At 45.2% G+C, this 26222-nt stretch overlaps 1 protein-coding gene across 9 annotated transcripts; it reads right to left on the reverse strand.

Annotated features, from left to right (window-relative positions):
• Positions 1-312: 312 nt before the first annotated feature.
• LOC144274306 (butyrophilin subfamily 1 member A1-like) lies at positions 313-19541 on the reverse strand. 9 transcript variants are annotated; one of them, XM_077833039.1, is made up of 9 exons: positions 19306-19541; positions 17826-17929; positions 12107-12454; positions 6830-7114; positions 5054-5158; positions 2843-2863; positions 2627-2647; positions 2473-2499; positions 313-1200 (listed from the first exon to the last, which is right to left on the reverse strand). In XM_077833039.1, exons 2-9 carry the CDS (start codon positions 17923-17925, stop codon positions 680-682), a joined length of 1428 nt encoding a protein of 475 aa, XP_077689165.1. In that variant the 5' UTR covers positions 17926-17929; positions 19306-19541; the 3' UTR covers positions 313-679. The 9 variants fall into 9 exon arrangements, with proteins under 9 accessions (XP_077689165.1, XP_077689161.1, XP_077689163.1 ...); XM_077833035.1 differs by having other exon boundaries at positions 17826-17935; XM_077833037.1 differs by having other exon boundaries at positions 19302-19541.
• Positions 19542-26222: the final 6681 nt, after the last annotated feature.

Raw genomic sequence — 26222 nt, forward strand, 5'->3', positions numbered from 1 at the left:
GTTCATCTCTCTTTAGCCACCTCTGAATAAATTCAACACCTCTGGAAACAAAGAGGAGAGTCAGCACCATGTGTTCAGCCCCCTCTCAACAGAGCCCAGATGAGGAATTCCTGATTGACATGGCTATAGACAGCACAAGACAGAGCACAGGCTGGATAGCAACATAGCCCAGCAAAACCCCAGCTCTCATCATGGGGACATGCTGGTATAATGCCTGCTGGTGCTGGGGGGACACAACCAAGTAGGGAAGCAAATCCCACAATTCTACCCCCAACAATTGCAGCTGGAAAACTAAAAAGGGACAAATCAGAATTGTTTTTCATGCTTTATTTACCATGAATCCCCATCAGAGTGAAAAGGAGCTGAGAAACAGCTTCAATACCCACACCCATGGAAAACAGACCCACAGGTTTCGGGAACAGTTTTTTTAATGACACTGAAATGGCAACAAAGTCAAGGAAGTAACAATATGAAATTAATGAGTGACAGTCTCACCTTCAGTGATGTTCTATAAATCTCTGTGCTGCGGGGAAGGAGGGGGGAGGAGGTTCCAGGGGACATAGAATTAAGAGGCCATAGGACTGGGTGGACAGGATGATGCCAAAATCATAGATACTTGGGTGTGTGAGGCTAGACAGGCTGATTTCAGGGTCCCCAGTGGGATATACCCTCCCGTCTCTCAGGGACACAGTTTGAGCTGGCTTTCCATCCCCAGCCAGAGCCAAGGGCGGATTCTCTCCCCAGGGACGGAGCCCGGCGGGAAAGTGAAGATCGGGGCCTCATCTCCAGCATTGATAAATGTCACCTGCCCCTGTTCACAGTCCAGACAAACCCGGATCCTGCTGGGGGCCCGGCTCAGGTCTAGGGGGGTCACAGGGGAGGTGAGAGCCTGGTACTGGCCCTGCCTCTGATCCACAGCCCAGATCCCCTCCTCAGGGCTAAGGCTGATCCCTCCCTTCCTCCTCACAGACTCTCTGGCCACCCCCACAGCCCAGAGTAGCCCCACCCCCACCTCTACCTCCCAGTAATGTCTCCCTGAGATAAACCCCTCACAGCCCAGCACACAGCGCTCAATGTCAAATCTCTCAGGATTCTTGTGGTGGGGCACATCCTGCCATGTGTCTGCCCATCTCACACTTTTCCGATCCTTAGACAGGACAAGTTGTGGATGAGCCGTGTCTGGATCCAGCGTCACATTTGCTAGGGGGAGAGAGAATCAGAGCGTTAGGGGCACAGCTCCGCCCTGGGGGAGTGTCTCATCATATCAGTGACAGAATCTGTCCCCGCTGGAGTGTGAACCAGGAAATCTCGTTCCTCCAGGATTTACCCAGCTCTGAATGGGGAGCAGCTCTGAGATCTCAGCATTCACTCCTGAGTTTCACTCCCCAGTCAGAGACAGGTCAGTGATAGAGCATAAAGATTTACTGACCCAGTCCTGAGACAGAATCTTTCCCCTCGTGCACCCATCTATCCCCAGAGTGGGGATCAGAGACCCTGGAATCACAGGGAAGCCCTAGGAGATTTCCCCTCACATCATTCACATGGTCACAACTATCTTTTCTCTGATGTACCCTCCCTCCCTTGTATGTAAAGTCCTGGAGCTTGGACGTCTCTTGTTGACACCAGCCTGACGCCTGCTCCATCCTGCCACAGGTCGGAGATCTGTCGATAGTGACATGATTCCATAGATTCCCTAATAAAAACTCTGTAACTAGTCATCAGGGCCAGACAAAGAGAATTATCATTCTAGATTTTATTTCTAACAGAGAGATTTTTATTTATGAGCAAGGAGCTTCTATAAGAGAAGAGAGTTGGGGTGGAGGGGCTGATATAAATGAATGAATGGAGAACGTGGATGAGATGGTTAAAAACAGCAGAAAGTTGGGATCTGATGGAGAGAACAGAAAGGGGAGATCACTATGAATGGAGAAAAGAAGCACAAGATGAACACTGATCACAGGGACTCCTTGGTTTGAACTCGTGTGTCTGGTCAGGGCTCTTGTTCCTCTACCTGACACTAGGGCGGGGATCCTAAGAAACAGTAAGTCCTCAGGTTTCAGAGTAGCAGCCGTGTTAGTCTGTATCCGTAAAAAGAAAAGGAGGACTTGTGGCACCTTAGAGACTAACAAATTTATTAGAGCATAAGCTTTTGTGAGCTAGAGCTCCGATGCATCCGATGAAGTGAGCTGTAGCTAACAAAAGCTTATGCTCTAATAAATTTGTTCATCTCTAAGGTGCCACAAGTACTCCTTTTCTTTTTAGTAAGCACTCAGTCACTTGGAGCAGGGACGTTTCCAGAGTTATGGGAGCAATGTGTAAGCAGGACATGTGAGGATGGTCCATTCCTCTCCCTCCTTTGAACCTCAGCACCCTCCCTTCTTCCACCTGGGAAATATTATAGTTTTCTCCTTGTTTATTTGCACAGCGAAAGGGAGCAGGATCCCTCATTGACTAAATATGATTTTTAATTACCTGCATCACCCAGGGATCTCCTCCACTCTGGAAGCAAACACATAGATGGGGATGAGAATTAAGCCAGACAAATGCAGTATCAATAGGATTCGTTATCATAGAAAAGGCTGTATCAGTGACAGACACGAATAATAATTAAAAAAAACACCCTTACCTAGCTCTGTTTGAAGTTTACCTAAATAATAAACAAAAAAAAATGCCACACTCAAGACACATGTACAGTCCTGGCTTCCTACCCGTTACCGACATAACAAGTTATGCAATTAGTATTGGTTGTGTCGCTTATGATTTTCAAGTTGACATTGTCACAGTCATTGAAAAATCTTTCATAACATAACATTGGTTCTGCCAGGAGAAAAACTGAACTTACTGATAGTGTTGAGATGTTTCCCTAAAAAAAGAAAACATAAGTACAATTATTAAGAGACATTTTCAGTGACTCCAGATTTCAAAGGATCTTTTCATTATGCGTCCTCAAGTAATAATAATGTTGCCCCTCCACCAAGCTGTTGCAGCTCTCCAGGGACTTGCATGTTGGGTTCCCAGTGGAAGAGAAATCAGTGACACAGGGTCTGGGTACCTTCTTAGTGTAATTTGATTATTTACATACATAGACCTGTCCTAGAACACAGATGGTCACAAACAGCACACAGGCAATCAAAAACCCCATAAGGCAGGGATTTTCATAGGAGCCGAGGGGAGTTAAGAGCCAAAGCATATTGAAGCATATTGAAGCATATTGGGGCCGGACGAGTTGCATCCGAGAGTGCTGAAGGAATTGGCGGCTGTGATTGCAGAGCCATTGGCCATTATCTTTGAAAATTCGTGGCGAACCGGGGAAGTCCCGGATGACTGGAAAAAGGCTAATGTAGTGCCAATCTTTAAAAAAGGGAAGAAGGAGGATCCTGGGAACTACAGGCCAGTCAGCCTCACCTCAGTCCCTGGAAAAATCATGGAGCAGGTCCTCAAAGAATCAATCTTAAAGTACTTGCATGAGAGGAAAGAGATCAGGAAGAGCCAGCATGGATTCACCAAGGGAAGGTCATGCCTGACTAATCTAATCGCCTTTTATCATGAGATTACTGGTTCTGTGGATGAAGGGAAAGCAGTGGATGTATTGTTTCTTGACTTTAGCAAAGCTTTTGACACGGTCTCCCACAGTATTCTTGTCAGCAAGTTAAGGAAGTATGGGCTGGATGAATGCACTATAGGGTGGGTAGAAAGCTGGCTAGATTGTCGGGCTCAACGGGTAGTGATCAATGGCTCCATGTCTAGTTGGCAGCCGGTGTCAAGTGGAGTGCCCCAGGGGTCGGTCCTGGGGCTGGTTTTGTTCAATATCTTCATAAATGATCTGGAGGATGGTGTGGATTGCACTCTCAGCAAATTTGCGGACGATACTAAACTGGGAGGAGTGGTAGATACGCTGGAGGGGAGGGATAGGATACAGAAGGACCTAGACAAATTGGAGGATTGGGCCAAAAGAAATCTGATGAGGTTCAATAAGGATAAGTGCAGGGTCCTGCACTTAGGACGGAAGAATCCAATGCACCGCTACAGACTAGGGACCGAATGGCTAGGCAGCAGTTCTGCGGAAAAGGACCTAGGGGTGACAGTGGACGAGAAGCTGGATATGAGTCAGCAGTGTGCCCTTGTTGCCAAGAAGGCCAATGGCATTTTGGGATGTATACGTAGGGGCATAGCGAGCAGATCGAGGGACGTGATCGTCCCCCTCTATTCGACATTGGTGAGGCCTCATCTGGAGTACTGTGTCCAGTTTTGGGCCCCACACTACAAGAAGGATGTGGATAAATTGGAGAGAGTCCAGCGAAGGGCAACAAAAATGATTAGGGGTCTGGAACACATGACTTATGAGGAGAGGCTGAGGGAGCTGGGATTGTTTAGCCTGCAGAAGAGAAGAATGAGGGGGGATTTGATAGCTGCTTTCAACTACCTGAAAGGGGGTTCCAAAGAGGATGGCTCTAGACTGTTCTCAATGGTAGCAGATGACAGAACGAGGAGTAATGGCCTCAAGTTGCAGTGGGGGAGGTTTAGATTAGATATTAGGAAAAATTTTTTCACTAAGAGGGTGGTGAAACACTGGAATGCGTTGCCTAGGGAGGTGGTGGAATCTCCTTCCTTGGAAGTTTTTAAGGTCAGGCTTGACAAAGCCCTGGCTGGGATGATTTAACTGGGAATTGGTCCTGCTTCGAGCAGGGGGTTGGACTAGATGACCTTCAGGGGTCCCTTCCAACCCTGATATTCTATGATTCTATGATTCTATGAATTCCAATGGGAGTTGGGAACCTAACTACCTCAGGCCCCACGGAAAATCTAGTTAAACTAGTGCAAACTTAGTTTTAGGCTTATCTTAAGATGAATAGGAACAGTTTTAAACTAAACTGAAGTAAGGTCTTCTTAAATTCATATGTGTCCACATAGGAGCTTGCTCTGGCTTAAAAAAAATCCATTTAAATTCACATCTTAAGCTGGTGTAACTTTCTCATGTAGAAAAGTCTAAACTGGCTGTTCTAAGGAGAAATCTCATTCTGATTACACAGCATTTTCCCCGTTGGAGCTTTACCTTTTAATTTGAACAGAAAAAGAGTAAGGCCGACGAACACCAACAAAATCACCAAAGTCACACTCCAACCCACCATCCAGGGAGATGCTCTTGGGAAAAAAGAATCTGAAACACAAAGCCCACCATTAGTTTGAAAACAGTAATAACCAAAAGTACACTTTTATTGTAGGAAAATGCATCACATCAGGATTTGCGTCAAATACGTGTGGAAAAATTTGCTCCCTGCAATATAAAAACTGGCAGAAACCAATTTTAAAAAGAGGTTCTGGTCACACTCTTTTGGTAGTACTGAATGATGTATTAAATACTAAATACCACCCTACACCTCATCCCCTCCTCTCTCTCTCTCTCTCTCTAGGTGGAGCTAGTCACATCACTTGTTGTTAAACACACTTCCCATTATAGGGTCTTCTTTTCCTTTGCTCATTACTTTGCCGAACTTTACCATTTGGGGAGAAAATTTCCATGCTGGGTGTCTGCCTCAGGCTGAACTTTTCTTTTTGAAAAGTTTCAGCCAAAATGGTTCCACTATTTCTGAGAATGGGGTTAGGGAACAACACATTGTTCTGATCCTTAAAAAAAGAAAAATCAGCGTGTGTGCACACATGGGTATGTGTGTGAATAATTATCTATATAATTAGTAGTGGGCTTGTTTAGATTTTAATTCTGCTTCCCTTACACACGTTCTTAATTTTGTTGACTAACCGGGGCTTCTGACCCCATCACCCAACCCAGGAGCCAATTCAGGGAAAAGTGATTCCTTCTTTTTATGAAATTACTACTAAGTTAAAACATGTAGGAAGAGAAATCATAATTACTCATCAAATTTCCCAACAGAAAACTTACACGTAAGTAAAATTTAAACTTTTGTAACACCGGGGAATTTCAGAGTAAAAGAAAATCTGAGGCTTTACGAGTGGAAATCAATAATTAAGGGAGAGCAGATAAATATCCAAATACTCTTCACTTCAGCACAGGAATTCCTGGCAGAGGAACTGATCCACTAAATGGGGGCATAGGAACTGATCCAAATCCTATTGATGTCTTTAACGGGCTTTGGATCACGCCCACAGGGTTTTGTTGTTATGGCAACCCCTTTCCCTGTGAAGTTTGCTAAAGGGTGAGAAATCAAACTTCATATTAAAACGTGGACCTTTTAGTGAGTGACACACTCAAATGATTGTTCCCGGGGCTCCAGACTTTCATGGCCCTGCCTTGCTTCTGACCTGCCATGAGCAGAGACTCAACAAATCTCCTCTGTGTTGAAGAGATCACAGCATATCACTTCTCCCTCTGCATATTCACTGGGGCAAGAAGCCTAGTCCTTGATCCATCAATCCACTAGGAAGCACAAAGTCCAACCAATCAGTAGGGCCCCCAATATATCTTACCACTGCCCTGTGGTGACTGGATGAGAATGAAAATCTAATGTGACTTTAAATATCCATTTCATGTAATATGGGACTACAAACACTAATCATCCTGTTTGAATCACAATAACATACATATATAGTGTTACTGCAGGGCACTTCCATTCAGTAACATGTTTGGATTTCTTTTACATTTAACCTTAACCCTGAATCTACTGGGTTTAAAATGCTTGTTTTGGGGAGAACTACAATATCCCTGGAATGCATTTTACCCTAAAGTGTGCTCTCCACCTAAACTTTATCTTAACGTAGCTTTTTGTGAGGGAATATTTTAACTTGTGTATTATTTAACCATCTGATTTCTTCCTGTTGGATATTACAGCGTGGGGTTTTGGTGGTCACTGACCTGATATATAAAATGTTATTGATTCTTTTTCTCGGTTCAGGTGGGTGTTCCTTATGGCACAGGACAAATTCTTGTTTGAATTTTCTGTTATAACGATAGAATTTTTTATTTCAAAGAGACCATGTTGCTCTTCAGATTTGGTTTCAGTTGATGAAGATAAAGGCTGCCCTTTGAGATTTCTCCACAGCGCCTCGGGCTCTGGGTACCATCCGGCCGACTGACACACCACTTGGATCCCTCCATCCTGGTGACCCTCAACAGAGATGCGAGGTGCAGAGCCTGAAGCTAAAATGAATCCATGTTAAATCAGATAAATATACAGCCCAGCATATAAAAGTTTACATTTTCAACAAAACGATTGAATACACTTTCTTTATGGCTGATATTCATGGAAACATGTCTTCAACGGGACTTGAGCACTTGTTAAACCTTTGCTTAACTGTGCTGCAGTACTGGGGTCTCCGAGGTGGAAGTGAAAGCCTTACAGAATGTTGGAGCGTCTTATCAGCAGTGTTGTCGGTGATGTGAAGGGAGCAAGGAATTCAAGAGATTTTCCCCTTGAGTTCTGATTTTATAATGTTGGAGGCATATTTGTTATGCTTATGACCTCTGGGTGGCCAATGTGAGGTAGCTATTTGCTCTGAGACGCCTTAATGGTGCTCCGGGGAGTTGTGGCGTACGTGAAGGAGTTTCTCAAGATGGCAGCTCGGTTAGTTGTCACTGTGAACATGTACCAGAATAAAAGATCCCCTTTTTTAGTTCTAATCTCTTTTGGGTCTCCATGTCCACTGAAGGCAGGAGAAGGAATGGGCTTAATCTGCAGCAAGGGAGATTGAGGTTCGATATTAGGAAAAGCTTTCTAACTGGAAGGATAGTTAAACTCCAGAACAGACTTCCAAGGTCGACTGTTGAATCTCCGTCATTGGAGGGGTTTTTTAGACCAGGCTGGACAAACCCCTGTCAGGGACAGTCTAGAGTTACTTGGTCGTGTGTCAGCACAAGGGGGCTGGACTTGAGGACTTCTCAAGACCCCTTCCAGCCCTACAAAGGCGATGAGGATAAAATGAAAACAACAAGCACCAAGTTCTACACATTGCGTGAGTAAGTGAAAACCTCTTTTTTTTAATTGTAAAGAAAAAATGGCTGCATGTGGAAAAAATGAAAGAGCATAATGTATTCCAGGAGGACTGGATTCAGTACTCAGAGACAGACTCTCTCCGTACTTCATCACAAATGATACAGATGATGATAACAAGAAACACGCCATTTTATTGAGTGTTTGTGGAGCAAAAACCTATAAAAAAAATCCTTTCGAGGCCTTTTAAATTATTATGGTAATTTTTTTCCCAACTTGACATCTATATTGGCTCCATTACACAAACTGTTATAGAATGGAAGAAATTCCAGTGGGGTCAAAAAATAGCTTTTGCAAAGCAAGGAAATTACTAAAGTCATAAGACTGGCCATACTGGATCAGACCAATAGTCCATTTAGCTCAGTAAGCTGTCTTCCAACAGTGGCCAGTGCCAGGTGCTTCAGAGAGAATGCACAGAATAGGTGATCATCAAGTGATAAATCCCCTGTCACCCATTCCCAGATTCTGGCAAACAGAGGCTAGGAACACTTCAGAGCATGGTTTTACATCCCTGCCCATCCAGGCTAATAGCCATTGATGGACCGATCCTCCATGAACTCATCTACTTCTTTTCTGAACCCTGTTATAGTCTTGGCCTTTACAACATCCTCTGGCAAAGAATTCCATGGGTTGACTGTGTGTTGTGTGAAGAAATATTTCCTTTTGTTTGTTTTAAACTGCTGCCTATTAATTTCATTTGGTGACCCCTAGTTCTTGTGTTATGAGAAGGAGTAAATAACTCTCCCTTATTTACTTTCTCCACACCTGTCATGATTATATAGACCTCTATCATATCTCCCCTTAGTCGTCTCTTTTCCAAGCTGAAAAGTCCCAGTCTTATTTAATCTCTCCTCATACAGAAGCCGTTCCATACCCCTAATCATTTTGGTTGCCCTTTTCTGAATCTTTTCCAAGTCCAATGTGTCTTTTTTGAGATGGGGCAACCACATCTGCATGCAGTATTCAAGATGTGGGCGTACCAGGGATTTATATACAGGCAATATATTTTCTGCCTTATTATCTTTCCCTTTCCTAATGATTCCCAACATTCTCTTAGGTTTTTTGACTGCTGCTGCACATCGAGTGGATATTTTCAGAGAAATATCCACCATGACTCCAAGCTCTCTTTCTTGAGTGGTAACAGGTAATTTAGACCCCATCATTTTATATGTATAGTTAGGATTTAGTTCATTATGATAGTCAGAAAGGACTAGTATTGTCTGGTGACACGTCACCATACGAGGTGGGTGCGGTATTAGCCCACCAAATGCCAGCTGAATCTGAGCGTCCCATCAGTTATGCACCAAGGTCACAGGCTTCAGCAGAAAAAAAAATACTATTCCCAACTAAAATGAGAAGGGCTAGCTGCGGTTTGTGGGGTAAAGAAGTTCCACTCTTACCTATATGCCAGGCATTTTTTTATACACTCAGACCATTAACCTCTGAAAGGTCTGTATGGTGAGAGCAAACCTGTACCCCAATGGCATCTGCCAGAATCCAGAGATGGACTCGCTTATCAGCTTATGACTATGAGTTTGAGTATAAACCTGGGAAAGCATTCACTAATGTGGATGCTCTGAGTAGATACTGAATAGCCTGGCCAAAGTACCTCAGCCTACAGAAATCCTCCTGCTTATTGCACTGCTGTTCACTTCTGTTATTGATGCAGCGCAGATAAGAAAGACAGAGAGGGACTGTAGTGGGGTGGCTGCCCCACTCCTATGCTAGATGGGGCTTCAGCAGGCCAGAGAGGCTGCGCAGGTGGGCGGCCAATCAGAGAAGGCCAATCAGAGAACTTTAAAAGTTTTGCTTTCAGAGAGTCATAGATTGTAATGCCAGACAGGACCACTGTGATCATCTGGTCTGACATTCTACCTAACACAGGCCATAGGGCTTCCATTAATTCATTCTGTTTGCCAGAAGCTGAGAATGGGCGACAGGGGATGGATCACTTGATGATTGCCTGTTCTGTTCATTCTCTCTGGGGGCCCCTGGCACTGGCCACTGTCAGAAGACAGGACACTGGGCTAGATGGACCTTTGGTCTGACCCAGGAGGGCAATTCTTGTGTGTTTAAGTCCATACGCTGGGATTCAGCTAGAGCACATTTGATAACCACAGGTACTGGAGCGGGGGCAGTGTGTCTTGATGCCAATGGAACCGTCACTGAACAAAGATTTTTTTTTAATTATTTTAATGCAATTGAGGTGAGGAAATGTGCTCTCTTCACTACTGTCCCAGCCGAGACCAATTGCAGATCAGCTGATACCTGCAGCAAAAAGAGTGGCATATTTTGGGAGCAAACTCATCTTTAGGCCTGCCAGAAGCCTGTTGTGGATTTTCAGAGTTTGTTCTGATAACGTTTAACAGCATAAGCAGAACTGCATATGTGTAGTGATCATGTTTGTGAGGAGAAAAAAAAGATAAAAGTAACAAAGCAAGAAAAGATTGGTTTGAAGTAACACTAAACCTGTACTGACAGAGGAGGAGAGAACATGGAAATGGGAGACTAATTGTCAAGGCTAATTCCCCACTCTGCCACTTCGAGTGCAGAGGGTGGGGGCCCGCAATGACTCTAAAAATTAATACTTGCCACTCCAGGCTTGTACTATTTCAAAGATTACAACATTTCTCTGACCTTGGATTGGTAGATGCTGCCACCACCCAAGTGCAGAACCCCTTTGAGAGCCCAGGAAGGCGCACTTGGGAATTCCTTCCTGTAGGGTACCCTTAAGCCCTTTCTCACACATACACACCTGCCCCCGGGAAGAGCTGAGAAAGAAAAAAATAAAAGATCAGCTGTTGCCACCAGCTAATTTAAAAAAGTGCACAAACCTCTTAAGACACAAAAATCCAATCCTGTTCTTAAAAAAGGTAAATTTTATTTTAAAAAAAGAGAAAACACATCTGGGAACTCAGGCTATTGCTAGATTTTAAAAGAGCAACTACAAGGATTAAGCACCAAGAATAGCTTTCTTGAGGTCCAGCTTAAAGGTTACAAGCAAAACAAAAGCACCTGGGGTTAGCACAGGGGAATCCACAAGCCATAAAGAAATAAAAGGGATAAACCTAATCACGTCTTCCTAGACATTTCCTGCTCTACTTACGTATCTGGGGTTTCAAATGAGTAGTTTCTAGGTATGATACTGATTTTCATACCTGGCCCAAGCTTCTTACAGCATAGCTGCTGCCCTGTCCGCCTCTCCCTGGGAGAGCAACGACAGATAGACAAAAGGGGACTCTCTTCTCCATATTAAAAAGTTCTAGCCTTCCCATTGGCTCTTTTGTCCAGGTGCCCATTCACTTCCTTTTACCTACGCATAGCAATGAGACTTTTTAACCCTTTACAGGTAGAGCAATTAGAGAACAGCTACTAAAAGGGATTTTATAGCTATTGGCTGGCTGGGTGTCCATAAAAGGGAGCTACCGCCCCCCCCACCCCATTTATCACACTGATACATACATATAATATAACCAAGTTATAAATAAGCTTGCTTAATAAAGGGAGGTTGAAGCTGTATTGTCCATTGTTGGAGGTGACTGACGGGATCATCCCAATGAGCTTCCAGCCTGTGAATAATTGATTGCTACTTGCTGAGTGTTTTGCCTTAAAGATTTGTTAGACCCACCTGCTGAGTAAGTGAATCTCAATCCAACAACATGAACTGTTTAATTGAAAATGTTTTAGTATGAACAGATAAATTTAAGGATAATGGCATAGAAAAATCTTGCCTCTCTCTCTGGCCCAATGACTTTTCTACTATTTATAAATATTTAAATAGTCATTGGGCCAGAGAGAGAAAAAGAGACTGTAGTCCAGTGGCTGGGGTACAGCCATGGGAGATGGGAAAACCCCAGTCCAGATCCCCTCTTCCAATGGTTTGTCCAGATTGGATAAATAATCAAAGATTAATTAGAGCAGGAGGACTAGCCCTTGGGTCTCCCACCTACCAGGTGGGTACCCTAACCACTGGACTACAGAGAGTCTCTCTCTCGCGCCTAATGACTACTTAATTTAATGATTACTTTGAGGATCTCAGGGGCACCTAAATTTTCGACTGAAGTGGGGAGTTAGGTGCCCAAGTGCTTTTTTGGGTCTGGGTCTAAGAGCCATCTAAAAAGAGACAGACACATGTTACTAACCTGCTACCTTCAATTCCAATACAGCTTCTTCATGAAAGACACCATCTTGAACAAAACAGCGGTACTGTCCTTCATCAGAAAGTCTGATATTGACAATTCCCAAGGCAACGTTCCCATCCACAATGCCAGCTTTCAAAAGCTCTGTCCTTCCATGATATTCTGGCATCTGCTGCCCATACTCATCCTTCCCATGCTGATACAGGTGCACAAATGAAGTGAACTCAGATCGGAACCATCTCACTTCCATGTTCTCAGCGCTCATCTTGGGGGACAGGTGACAGGGTAAAATAATGTCCTCACCCATGATGGCAGTGACAGGGTGATCAGGTCCAATCACTGTGAACCGGGCTGTAAAATGCACCAGGGCACAGAAAAGATCAAATAAATATATTAAATATTCTGTGCATCTATTGCAGTGCTCTGTCATTGAATAGGATGTGTCCTGAATTTATATATGAATTTTACAACAATGCATTTGGATAACTATAATTTGTATATCCATAATTTATTAGTTTAAATCAGTGGTTCTTAACCTGGGGTGCACACACCCCCTGGGGGTGCAAGATGCCCTTTCTGGGGGTGCGAGACATGCCAGATTTTTTTAGAAGGTAAATCATCGAAAACACAAATTAGGCACAGGCACGTAAGTACAACTACTTTGTTTCATCACCTACGTATTTATTAACGATTACTGTAATATACAAACAGAAAATCTATTTTCAAGTTTTTAAGCTAATGGTAGTGAAATTATCTCGCTACAAAATACAGTGTACCGCCACGTTGGGGGGTGTTTCTTGACACATGCACAGATGATGATGTGGCAGCTCCATGGCTTTGTTTGAATTCAGTTAGCCGCTGTTAGTGCGCCGGTTACAGTTTACTTTCACAGCAAAACTCCAACATCTCTGGGTCGTACTTGTGGATTTTTGTGTGCCCACTGTACTATTTGTGGTGAGTAATAACATAAAACTACTTTACATATATTTAATATGCATTTAAAAGTGTATAGGCCCCCCATCTCCATTGATATATTTTTTCATTTCAGTAACTCTTGCCATGTTGAAGAAACGCAAACGGAATGACGACTATGTTCGTTACGGGTTCATTTGTACAACAGAGAAGGATGGAAATCAACGACCGCAATGTGTACTGTGCGGCTCGTTATTTTCAAATGCCAATCTCAAACCATCGAGCTGTCTGAACATTTCAACAAACAGCATGGTGGTGAAGCTGCTGGACATGACACTGACACCCCGAAGTCTACAAAGGCACGATTTGATCGTAGTGGAACCTTGAGGACGTTTGGGTTTGTGTCACTTGAGAAGCCCTTGTTACAAGCATCCTATCAAGTTGCATATTTGCGTGCCAAGGAAAAGAAGCCCTCTACAGTAGCTGAGGAATTAGTGAAACGTTGTGCATCGGGAATGACAAAAATAGTATTGGGACGAGATGCACAAAAGAAGCTTCAGCAGGTGCCCTTGTCAAATGACGTGATCCATTCTAGAATTCATGTGATGAGCCAGGATATCTTGCAGCAAGTTCTAGAAGATATCAAAGCCAGTCCTCTTAAAGTGGGTATTCAGCTTGATGAGTCAACTGACATTGATGGCTGCAGTCAGCTGTTGGTGTTTGAGCAGTACGTGAAGGAGAAAGATCTTAGATGAATTCTTGTACTGTGAACCATTGCAATTAACTACGAAAGGAATCGATGTGTTCAGTCTCGTCAAAGACTTCTTTTTGAAGCATAAGATAATGTTTGACATGTGTGCATCAATTTGCACCGATGGTGCCTCTGCCATGCTAGGAAAAAATTCAGGATTTGTTGCCTACGTAAAGAAAGAAGTACCTCGTATCATGATCACACATTGTATGTTGCACTCTCGTGCCCTTGCCGCAAAGACTTTGCCTACAGAATTGAAGGATACTTTGTCTACTGCGGTGGGCGCAGTAAACTTCATCAGAGGACGTGCTCTAAATCATCGCCTCTTCCATGCTTTTTGCGAAGAAATTGGGGCCGAGCACACTGTCCTTTTCCATACAGAAGTGAGGTGGCTTTCCCGTGGCAGAATGCTTACTCGTATTTTTGAAATGTGCGAAGAAATAAGTCTCTTTTAATCAAAGCAGAAATTTAGTTGATGACTTTGAAAATAGAGAGTTTATCCTTTGCCTAGTATACATGGCAGATGTATTCACACACCTAAATGAACTCAACACATCTATGCAAGGAACTGGGATGAACACGGTAATGACCAGAGAGAAGTTGTCTGCTTTTATTCAGAAACTTCCAGTTTGGATAAAGCCTGTTGAGAAGAAATTTCACTAACTTTCCTTTTCTTGAAGAAACAGTTGTTTCGGAAAATGAAGGAATGACCATCGCAACTGAAGTGACAAAGCATTTGCAACAGCTGGGTGACTCTTTCTAAGGATATTTTTCCACGGGAGATCTTGATGTGGCAAAGAAATGGATACTGGATCCATTTCTCTTTAACCTGGATTCCATCAACGCTAGTGATTTCATGAAAGATGATCTCATTGAATTACGAGCCAATGGTCGAATCCGAATAGAGTTTGAGACAATGAAGCTTGAGAATTTCTGGTGTGCTAAACTAGCACCATTTCCACAACTGGCGAAGACAGCGCTGGAGATCCTTGTGCCATTTGTGACTACATACGTGTGTGTGTGTGTGTGTGTGTGAGAGAGAGAGAGAGGATTTTCATCACTCTTACACATCAAAACAAAGGCCAGAAACCACCTAAATGTGAGTGATGACATGCGTGTGGCTACTTCAAAAAACGTTCCTCGTTTCTTGAACATCATTGAACAAAAGCAACAGCAGAAGAGTCACTGAGCCGGTAAACTTTAAAATAAAAAGTGTGTAATTTTTCATGTATTCTTAAGTTTACTGCAAAATTAAAATAAATATAATTATCTCTCTTTCATTCTATAGTTATGACATATCTAGGTTTAAAGAACTGACCTACTTCAACGATTTTTGATAAGGGGTGCGAGAACATATTTTGAGAACCAAAGGGGTGCAGGCTGCAGGCTGCAGTAAAAGTTAAGAACCACTGGTTTAAATGGAAGCTGAAATATGTTTTGCCATTACCCTTACAAGCGGCTCCTGACAGATTTAACTTGCATAGGATTAGCAAACATTTCAAATCACTGCTTTCTGTTGGAGATTGTTTTAAAGTTTTTTGACTGTTCTAAAAATATTTAAACTAATTTAAAGAACATTATTAGGGTACCATTCAGGAAATAATTTTTCTTCAGGAAGGGAGCGAAAACACATGTTTAATTTTATGGAGATACTTAAATGCTTTACTGAGTTAAAGCCTTAGGTTGGCAAATAAAGCACTGAATATGCTAGGAACTGACAGATTTAATGTTGCTGCTTTATTTCTCTCCGCTTGTGTGTACAATGCAATCTTCAGTTACGTGATCTTACTAGCCTTGCCCCAGAACCCCCGCTTCATTCAGAGACCGTTCAACTGGCATCCATGGAGAGGAAGAGGAGAAGGTTTCCTACAGCCAACCACTTGCTTGACTTGCTGCTCACAGGGCGTACTTTGCACTTGAGCTCTGTGAACTCAGCTGGGGTGTTTGAGCTAATACTTTCCCTCCTCTCTCTGTTTTTAATTTTAAGTATCCTCACACCTTCTTGTCAACTGTCTAAATGGGCCACCTTGATTATCACTACAAATTTTTTTTTTCTCCTGCTGATAATAGGCCCTCTTAATTAATTAGCCTCTTACAGTTTATATGGCAACTTCCACCTTCTCTGTGTGTGTGTGTGTGTGTGTATATATATATATATATATACACACACACATATATAAAAATCTTCTTACAATATGTTCCATTCTATGCATCCGATGAAGTGAGCTGTAGCCCACAAATTATTTATGGTCTAATAAATTTGTTAGTCTTTAAGGTGCCACAAGTACTCCTGTTCTTTCTTCATCCACCCAAGGAGAAGTATGTGCAGGAGGCCTTGTCCCATCGCTTGGAAAGCTGGAAGAGGCAAACAATGTAGCTGACATGAAGATCCCCAGGGGTTATCTCCTGGGTCCACCCTGAAAGACACTTTGAATGGGCAGATCTTTATAACGCTGTCACTCTTAGGATTAAGAGGGTAACTCATTTGTGTATACGTTCACTTCTTTTAACCTGTAAATAATTTCTTTTTCTTAGCTAATAAGCCTTTTGATAGCTTATTACAGGATTGCCTTCAGGCATTGTCTTTGGTGTAAGATCTAGGGTACCAATTCATCTGGGGTAAGTGACTGGTCTCTTGGGACTGGAAGCAAACAGTGCATGATTTATGGTGTAAGTGACCTTTTATCACTAAGTCCAGTTTGTCTGGGTGACAAGATAGGCTGGAGAGTCTGAGGGGACTGACTGTGACTCCATGGTAAGACTGGTATAGTGACCCAGGAGTTTACATTTATTACTGGCTTGGTGAAATCTAATTACAGACCACACCGCCAGCTTGGGGCATCTGCCTTGTTTGACAGTCTGCCCTGAGGAAGGCACTCATGGCCGTGAGTCACTCCAGAAGCATGACAGTGGCTGAAGAGTTATTAATCCTGAAGTCAGGGGGAGACATTTTAATGTTACCTCATTTCAACCTCATCAGCTAGTCAAATTTTGGAGCCTCAGGGATGTTCCTGTGGGATGTACGCCAGATCTACACTACAGAGTTGGGCCAATTCAGGGCAGCTTACGTTAGCCTAACTATGGAAGTGCTACACTTATATTTTGTGCCTTCTGACATAACTACCCCGCTAGACTGACTTAATAACTCCACCTCCCCAAGCGGCATAGAGTCAAGGTTGATGTAGTTGTGTCAACGCAGTGTCAGTGTGGACACTGCATTGCCTACATTGACTGTTTCCAGCTCTCAGGAGCCTTCTTACAATGCCCTACACTGACAGTCCAGTCGATACAAGCACTCCTGGTGAGGATGCTCACCGCCGATACAAGGAGCAAAGCGTAGACATGCACAAGTATGCCGATGTACGTTAGGTCGATGTAATTTCGTAGTGTAGACATGCCTCAACAAATTGGCATAGCCTGGTATTCTCTTTGATGCAATCTTGTTTATTGAAAAGGAATGTACCAAGTCCTGCTTTTCCAAGTGCAGGAGGAACCAAGAACACATGGAACAGTTTCGTAGCTTACGCTCCCAACCTTCCCTAACCAACAGACCCAGAAGTTCTCTCTCTCGAGCTTTTCCTAGGGTCGCACTGTGCTCACAGGCTCCTGCTTGGCTTCCTTGCTTGCTTGTCTCCACCTCTCTCTCCTTGTCTGTTCTCAGTTCTGTGTGTTCGTGCTCTCACACCCACATTTGGTCAAAATACCCAGAGGATTCCTCCTTGCCCATGTCCTTTCACCCTTCACATCATTGGTGCTAGTCTCTGGGCAGACTCTATTAAGCCTTGTTTTAGGTGTGGTCCCTTTTATTGCCTCTTACAACTGTCTTAAGTGAAAGGGTGCATTCACACGTCAGTTTGACTAAGATTTTAACTCAACCCATAACAAAGTTTCACCCAGCTCATAACAATTGTTATTTATATTTTCTTGGTGTTGATACACTTGGGGATTTGTGCTAATTTTTGTTCACTTTGGAATAAACTAGTGAAACAGAGAAATTTTATCAATCAAAACAAATAAATCAATACTCTAAGAAGCAGCAGAAGCCATGGACATTCCTACCTGATTCCAGCTTGTGAACATAAAACGTAATGAAGAAAATGATAAAATCGGGTAGAAGGGTTCTGGCTCTGGAGCTGTGGCAGATTGAGAGAACTTTCATCTCACTGTTACTTATCCAGATGACAAGAGAAAAGAGAGAAAACAAACAGTGTATTGAATGTAACATAGTTGCAATGATTTAAGACAAAAATGATAGCATAATCCTAACCAGCAAACCATAACCTTGTTTTAGACACTTTATTTGATCCCTTTATACAAGATTTGGTGCCACTACAGGACCTTGGTTGTAACAATGATCTATACGGTCCCAGTTCATGTCAATAACGTCACAACAGGTTAGACCAGTGGTGGGCAACCTGCGGGCCACACGTGGCCTGTCAGGCTAATCCACTGGTGGGCTGCCAGTTTGTTTACATTTGCACGGCCGCCTGCAGCTCCCAGTGGCCACAGTTAAAAAATGTTTAAACAAAATGATGTTTTCATTAGAAAATGAATTTAAAAAAAACATTAAAAATGAATTTTCCTATGATTGGAATGTTTCTAATTTTTCAGTGAAATGATGCTAAATGAGAATATATAGTTCAAGTTGATTCAAAAAAGAAATTCTAATCAAATTGATCAAAACAATTTATTGACCCCTCCCCTATTCTTGCTAAAAGAAGAGTAACAATGATTGAAAAAAAAAATCTGTTTCAATAATATTTGATTAAAAATGAAAAAGTCTATAAAATATTAAACAAAACAAAAGTGAATTATTGTTGTAAATGTGTTTTAAAATTATTTTTTTACTACCTTTAGTCCTATAGATTTCCTCAGGAAATCTCCCCTCCATACCGTTCACACAGTAGGAGATGATCTGTCAACCGCTGTGTAAATATGCCTCTTTCTAAATTATGTCATGAAGCCCTTATTCAGCAGCACACTTGAGCTCATGGTCTGCTTTAGGCACATGCTTAATTCCCCCTCACTTCAGAAGAACAGGATGCAAGTTTCTGTCTTGATTGATTGTGGAAATACTTTCAAGGGAAAAAAGGAAAATGATCAGAAACAACAGGATTCAGCCCCACAGGCAGAGGTAGAAACTGGCACGTTAAGAGGCAGAAGGACAGAACAGCCGGGAGTGTGGCACAGTGAAGCTCGTCCGGTATTCTCAGTACAGGAAGTTACTTGTTACAAATCTCCCTGGGACGTCACTGAGAACAAGGTCGGGCCCAGGGTTCTTGAATGAAACGTACCCGCAAAAGAAACAAATGTCGAACCCAACCTGCCGCGCAAATCCCGAGTTACGCCGCTAGGACAAGAGTCTGAAAGGCATCGGAGTGTCAATCATTGTGAACCTACTTGTACTGTAGTGTTTCCATAACGTGTAAATCAAATTACACAGGGTTATTTAATCTTTGTGTTAGTAACACTCTGGCCAGGCAACGAGCAGTCCACATGAGGGGATACAAGCAATCATTTTGAAGCAAAATTAACCTGCCTGATTGGTCCTTCTGGAGAAATTGTACAATCTCCAGGGTGGGATCAGACTCCGTGGGGTTTGTTGCGATGATTTCCACTGTCGGTGACTCTTTCAGTTGATCCCATTGCAGGGCTGAGTCCCTGGCTACCAAATCGCTGCAGTTTCCCCAGCTTTTCCTCGCCCTTCGGGGAAGAAATCTCTGGGCTCCGAGCAGAGCCCGGGGCTTCCCTCTGGCAGCGCTGCCCGAAATTGAAAGCGAAAGTCAAGTCACCCAGGCGGTCACGTGACGAGATTAAATTTTCTCTTAAAGAAACAGCCACCGCCCTGCTGAGCTGGAAGGGCCCTGCCAAGCCAGCAGCCTCCAGCATTCAGGGGGGCCAAGATACGCAGACCCAGGGCAGTTCCCTGCAATCCTCTGACGAAGGTTTCTAGGGCGGGCTGCTTTATTTCTTCCACCCTGGCAGGACCCTTTCCTGCACCCCTCAGGGTAACTAAGTTCAGCAGCCCCCTTGCAGCGCACAAGCCAGCCGCGTCCAGAGCCGGGCGGGTTCCAGGTGCCAGAAGCAGCTGTCTCTGCCTTTGTTTGTTAGTTTGTTTTGGCCATTCCCTTTACTCTAGTTCACAGAAAAGCAGGAAGAACACTCTCTTCAATCTCATTCCCGGATTCAGATCACTTGGGACACCAGATTGCTTGAGTCTGCAGGGACAGACCCTTCCACCTCAGCAGGACTGGAGCTGTTTCTGTTAGAGAAGACTCGAAGGGCATGGCTACACTGGCAGATGTAGAGCGCTGGGAGTTAAACCAGCCTTCGGAGAGCGCGGCAGGGAAAGCGCTGCAGTGTGTTCACACGGTCAGCTCCAAGTGCACTGGGCGTAGCCATATTTGCGGCACTTGCAGTGGCATTGGGAGCGGTGCATTATGGGCAGCTATCCCACAGAGCACCTCTTCCCATTCTGGGGCTGTGGCTTGTGGGAAGGGGGCATGCGGTGCGGGGCATTCTGGGTCCTGTCCCAATGCTCCATGATGCATCGGTTCACATCCCAGCAATCCCTGTGCTTCCGTCCACATTTGGTGCCATCTTTCAACATTTCTTGTACTGCACGCTCTGTCTTCCCTTTCAGTCCGCGGGAATGGAGCCTGAACTGCTGAGGAATGCCAGTTTGAATGCTGCCCCTGTGACCTGCTGTTTCTACAACGATCTGGCCTCAACACTGGGGGGAAGTCGAAATGCCCATTGTGATCCTTGGAGACCCCGCTTTTCCTTTAATGCCGTGGCTCGTGAAACCCTACACAGGGAGCCTTGAAAGCAGCAAGGAGCGGTTCAACAACAGGCTGAGTTGGTGCAGAATGACTCTGGAGTGTGCTTTTGGCGGTTTAAAGGACTGCTGGTGCTGCCTGTATGGGAAGCTGGACCTGGTCGATGACAGCATCCCCGCGGTTATGTCCGCGTGCTGTACCCTCCATAATATTTGTGAAGGGAAGGGTGAAAGATTCACTTAGGCATGGAACTCGGAGGTTCAACACCTGGAGGCTGAATTTGAACAGCCAAAGAGCAGGGCTAATAGAGGGGCCCAGCGCGGGGCCGCAAGGATTAGGGATGCCTTGAAGAAGCAATTTGAGGCTGAAAGCCACCAGTAATGTTTGGTGCCCTGCACGAGAGTGAAGTGCAGCGGTTCCAATGTTAGTAGGAATCTGTGCTTACGACACTGACTTGCAGTGCCTGTTGCTTTCATGGGCTAAGGTATCTTTTACTTAATGCAATAATAAAGAATCTTAGAGACTAACCAATTTATTTGAGCATGAGCTTTCGTGAGCTACAGCTCACTTCATCAGATGCATACTGTGGAAACTGCAGCAGACTTTATATATACACAGAGAATATGAAACAATACCTCCTCCCACCCCACTGTCCTGCTGGTAATAGCTTATGTAAAGTAATCGTCAGGTTAGGCCATTTCCAGCACAAATCCAGGTTTTCTCACCCTCCACCCCCCCACACAAATTCACTCTCCTGCTGGTGATAGCCCTGACGATTACTTTAGATAAGCTATTACCAGCAGGACAGTGGGGTGGGAGGAGGTATTGTTTCATATTCTCTGTGTATATATAAAGTCTGCTGCAGTTTCCACAGTATGCATCTGATGAAGTGAGCTGTAGCTCACGAAAGCTCATGCTCAAATAAATTGGTTAGTCTCTAAGGTGCCACAAGTACTCCATTTCTTTTTGCGAATACAGACTAACACGGCTGTTACTCTGAAACCTGTCATAATAAAGAATGTTTTCAAAGGCAAAAAAGCCATTTATTGAAAATAAAATTCAGTTATTGAAAAGGAACACAATTGCTTGGGAAACAGAAAAGGCAAGGGAGTGGGGTGGGGAATGGTTCAATCACAGATTGCGTATGTCCTGTTCTCATACTCAGTCTTCCTGTCTGGAGTGCTGTGCAATGAGTGTTGCACTTCTGGCTGGCTAAAATGCATGGTGATGGGGGTTGAGTGCAGTGGGTAATAGTTTGCAGGGCTGGGTGGTGTGGTGAAGCTACAGGTGTTGAAGGCAGCTGGTGGCAATAAGAAAAGACAGCTACCTTTTCCGTAACTGGTGGTCTTTGAGATGTGTTGCTCGTGTCTATTTTACAATAGGTGTGTGTGCTTGCCACGTGCACTGGTGCTGGAAGTGTTTCCCCTAGCAGTACCCCCAAGGGGAGCACCCCTGCAACCCCTGGAGTGGCGCTTCCATGGCGCGGTATAGGGGGAGCTGCGTGCTCCCCCCACCCTCGGTTCCTTCTTGCCAGACATCTCCGACAGAGGGGAAGGAGGGCAGGATGTGGAATAGACATGAGCAACACATCTCGAAGAACACCAGTTACGGAAACGGTAACTGTCTTTTCTTCTTCAAGTGATTACTTATGTGTATTCTACAATAGGTGATTCCAAGCTATATCTGTTGGAGGTGGGTAGGAGTTCACAGATTCCCGGGACGGAATATGGCCCTGCCGAACCCGGCGTCATCCCTGGTTTGGGAGACAATTGCATAGGGTGAGGTAAACGTGTGAATTAAAGACCAAGTAGTGGCCCTACAAATGTCCTGGATAGGGACGTGGGCCACGAAGGCAGCCGATGAGGCCTGGGCCCAAGTCGAGTATGCCTTCACAATCGGTGGTGGAGGAACACTGGCCAGATCATAACAGGTGTGAATGCACGAGGTGATCCAATGGGAGAGGCCCTGGGTGGAAATCGACTGACCCCTTATGCACTCAGCCAAGGCAACAAACAGTAGAGATGACTTTCTGAACGGCTTAGTCTGTTCCAGGTAGAAGGCCAGTGCCCTACGCACGTCAAGCATGTGGAGCAGTGTTCCTCATTGGACGAATGAGGCTTGGGACTGAGTACAGGCAGGAAAATGTCCTGGCCCATGTGATAGGCGGAGACCACCTTAGGGAGGAATGCGGGGTGTGGGCGAAGCGGAACCTTATCCTTATGGAAAACTATGTACAGGGGTTCGGAGGTCAGAGCCCTGAGCTCTAAGACCCGCCTGGCTGATGTGATAGCAACCAGGAAGGCCACCTTCCATGAGAGGTGAGACCAAGAGCACGTGGCCAGAGGTTCAAACGGGGGCCCCGTGAGATGGGATAACACCAAGTTCGGGTCCCACTGTGGGACAGGGGGCCTAGCATATGGAAAAAGATGGTCCAATCCCTTAAGGAAACGTCCAGTCGTAGCATGGGAGAACACCATGTGTCCCTGCACCGGAGGACGGAAGGCCGATATGGCCGCCAGGTGCACCTTGACTGATGAGGGTGCCAGGCCCTAGGTTGTCTAGGATAAGCTGGATTGGGGCAGCCACTGGGGAAACACACTGCTCTGCAGCCCATCTAGAGAACCTGGACCACTTCACCAAGTAGGTGCAGCGTGTGGAGGGCTGTATGCTTTCCAGGAGGATGCACTGGACCCCCTCCGAACATATCCGCTCCTCCCCACCTAGCCACTAAGCAGCCACACCGTGAGGTGGAGAGCCGCTAGGTTGGGATGGAGGAGATGGCCCCGGTCCTGGGAGAGCAGGTCCGGGCGGAGCAGCAGTGGCCTCAGCATGGCCAGTGTCAGGCCCGTGAGGGTCCCGTACCAATGCTGCTGGGGCCATGCTGGGGCAATTAGAGGACCTGTGCCTTGTCCATTTTTACTTTCTCCAGGACCCTGCTGATGAGAGGGAATGTGGGGAAGGCATAGAGAAGCTGATCTGACCAGGACAGGAGGAGGGCATCTGAGATAGCACCCCGTCCCAGACCCCCCCAGAACAGAACCGGGGGTAACGCCTGTTCTGCGTCATCACGAACCGGTCCACCTGGGGTGTTCCCCACGCTTGGAAGAGCTGGTGAGCCACTTCTGGGTGGAGAGACCACTTGTGTTGGGAGGAGAAGTCCCTGCTCAAATGATCGGCCCGCGTGTTGCGGGCACCCGGCAGGTGGAAGGCCCTCTGGGAGATGTCATGGGCTATGCAGAAGTCCCACAGTCTGAGGTATAAACTGTTCAGGAAGGACAGGTACGGGAGGAAAGGTGGAGGAGTTTCACTGTATGTAAGAGAGCGGTATGATTCCTCAGAGCTCCAGTATGAAACTGGAGAAAAGCCTGTTGAGAGTCTTTGGGTTAAGTTTAGAGGCAAGCGCAACAAGGGTGATGTCGTGGTGGATGTGTGCTATAGACCACCAGATCAGAAGGATGAGGTAAACAAGGCTTTCTTCGGACAACTAGTTGAAATCTCCAGATCACAGGCCCTGGTTCTAATGGGGGACTTCAATCACCCTGACTTCTACTGGGAGAGGAATACAGCAGTGCATAGACAATCCAGGAAGTTTTTGGAGAGTGTTGGGGACAACTTCCTGGTACAAGTGCTGGAGGAACCGACTAGGGGCCGTGCTCCTCTACAGCTTACAAACCAGGAAGAATTGGTAGGGGAAGTAGAAGTGGGTGGCAACCCTGGGCAGCAGTGACCATGAGATGGTTGAGTTCAAGATCCTGAAAAAAGGAAGAAAGGAGAGTAGCAAAATACGGACCCTAACCTTCAGAAAAGCAGACTTACACTCCCTTAGGGAACTGATGGGCAAGATCCCCTGGGAGGCTAATATAAGGGGGCAAGGAGTCTAGGAGAGCTGGCTGTATTTTAAAGATGTCTTATTAAGTGCCCAGGAACAAACCATCCCAAAGTACAGAAAGAATAGGAAATATGGCAGGCGACTAGCTTGACTTAACAGTGAAATCTTCAGTGATCTTAAATTCAAAAAGGAAGCTGACAAGAAGTGGAAATTTGGACCGATGACTAGGGAGGAGTATAAAAGCATGGCTAGAGCATGCAGAGGTGTAATCAGGAAGGCCAAGGCACAATTGGAGTTGCAGCTATCAAGGGATGTGAAGGGTAACAAGAAGGGTTTCTACAGGTATGTTAGCAACAAGAAGAAGGTCAGTGAAAGTGTGGGACCCTTAATGAAAGGGGGAGGCAACATAGTGATAGATGATGTGGAAGAAGCTGAAGTACTCAATGCTTGTTTTGCCTCGGTCTTCACAGAGAAGGGCAGTTCCAGACTGCTGCACTAGGCAACACAGCATGGGGAGTAGGTGAGCAGCCCTCAGTGGTGAAAGAACAGGTTAAGGACTATTTAGAAAAGCTGGACATGCGCAAGTGCATGGGTCCAGATCTAATGCATCCAAGGGTACTGAGGAAGTTGGCTAATGTGATTGCAGAGCCATTGGCCATTATTTTTGAAAATTCGTGGCGATCGGGGGAGGTCCTGGACTATTGGAGTGCCTATCTTTAAAAAAGGGAAAAAAGAGAACCCGGGGAACTACACACCATCCAGCCTCACTTCAGTCCCCAACAAAATCATGGAGCAGGTCCTCAGAGAATCCATTTTGAAGCACTTGGAGGAGAGGAAGGTGATCAGGAACAGTCAACATGGATTCACCCAGGGCAAGTCATGCCTGACCAACCTGATTGCCTTCTATGATGAGATAACTGGCTCTGTGGATATGGGGAAAGCGGTGGATGTGATATATCTTGACTTTAGCAAAGCTTTTGATACAGCCTCCAACAGTTTTCCTGCGAGCAAGTTAAAAAAGTATGGATTGGATGAATGGACTATCAGGTGGATAGAAAGTTGGCTAGATTGTCGGGCTCAACGGGTAGTGATCAATGGCTCCATGTCTAGTTGGCAGCCGGTATCAAGGGGAGTGCCCCAGGGGTTGGTCCTGGGGCCTGTTGTGTTCAGCATCTTTATGAATGATCTGGATGACGGGATGAATTGCACCCGCATACAAAGGTCTATGCTTTAACCCTCAGTTCTCTGTGCTGACCTAAGGACTTCCTATGCTGTTTCCAGATGATTAATAAATCCTACTCTTTAGACAATGTTGTTTGAGTGTCACTGCAAATGCCAGATGAGGTGCATTAGTCTTTGAAGAGTGGACGAGTCTCCCCCAGGAGTCTAGCTCAGCTGGACTCGCTGAACAGAGCTCCTCGTGTGAAGCAGGAGTGCTGGAGCTCAGAGGCTCAGTGTAAGGAGGCGGTGAGACCCCCAAGGGGGTCTGGCACACTGAACTGATTCCTCTTAGAGATTGTTTCAAAGCTGGGGACATAGCACGGATCCTGTGGATCTGTGACACCTCCTAAGGTAGCCAGTGGGTGATGCTGACGAGCAGGATGTGTCCTAAGCCCTGCCCCTCTCACAGAAATAGGTGTCACAGTTCAGAGCAACTGCACCTGTATCTCCCCTCAGTGATTCAGCAAGGGCACCCACTCTCAGGCTCCCAGCTCCCCAGCCATTGCTTCGGTTGGGTGGAGACCCAAGTCATTCTCCCTTCTCACCAGGGTAAGTCCAGGCTGCGCAGTGCCCTGTCTTCACTGTGTAATTCCCAGCCCAGACAGGTTGCCCTCGGACACCTGCTTG

This window comes from Eretmochelys imbricata, chromosome 14, assembly GCF_965152235.1.
Source record: "Eretmochelys imbricata isolate rEreImb1 chromosome 14, rEreImb1.hap1, whole genome shotgun sequence".
NCBI lineage: Eukaryota > Metazoa > Chordata > Testudines > Cheloniidae > Eretmochelys > Eretmochelys imbricata.

Bases quoted from the DNA above. Each gene is read 5' to 3' on its own strand.
- LOC144274306 (XM_077833031.1), bottom strand. From the start codon at position 17,991: ATGTTACATTCAATACACTGTTTGTTTTCTCTCTTTTCTCTTGTCATC. The intron at 7,115-12,106 runs GTTAGTAACATG...GATTCATTTTAG, and splicing joins ATTGGAATTGAAGGTAGCAG to CTTCAGGCTCTGCACCTCGC. The intron at 5,159-6,829 runs GTCAGTGACCAC...TTTGTGTTTCAG, and splicing joins AATAACATTTTATATATCAG to ATTCTTTTTTCCCAAGAGCA.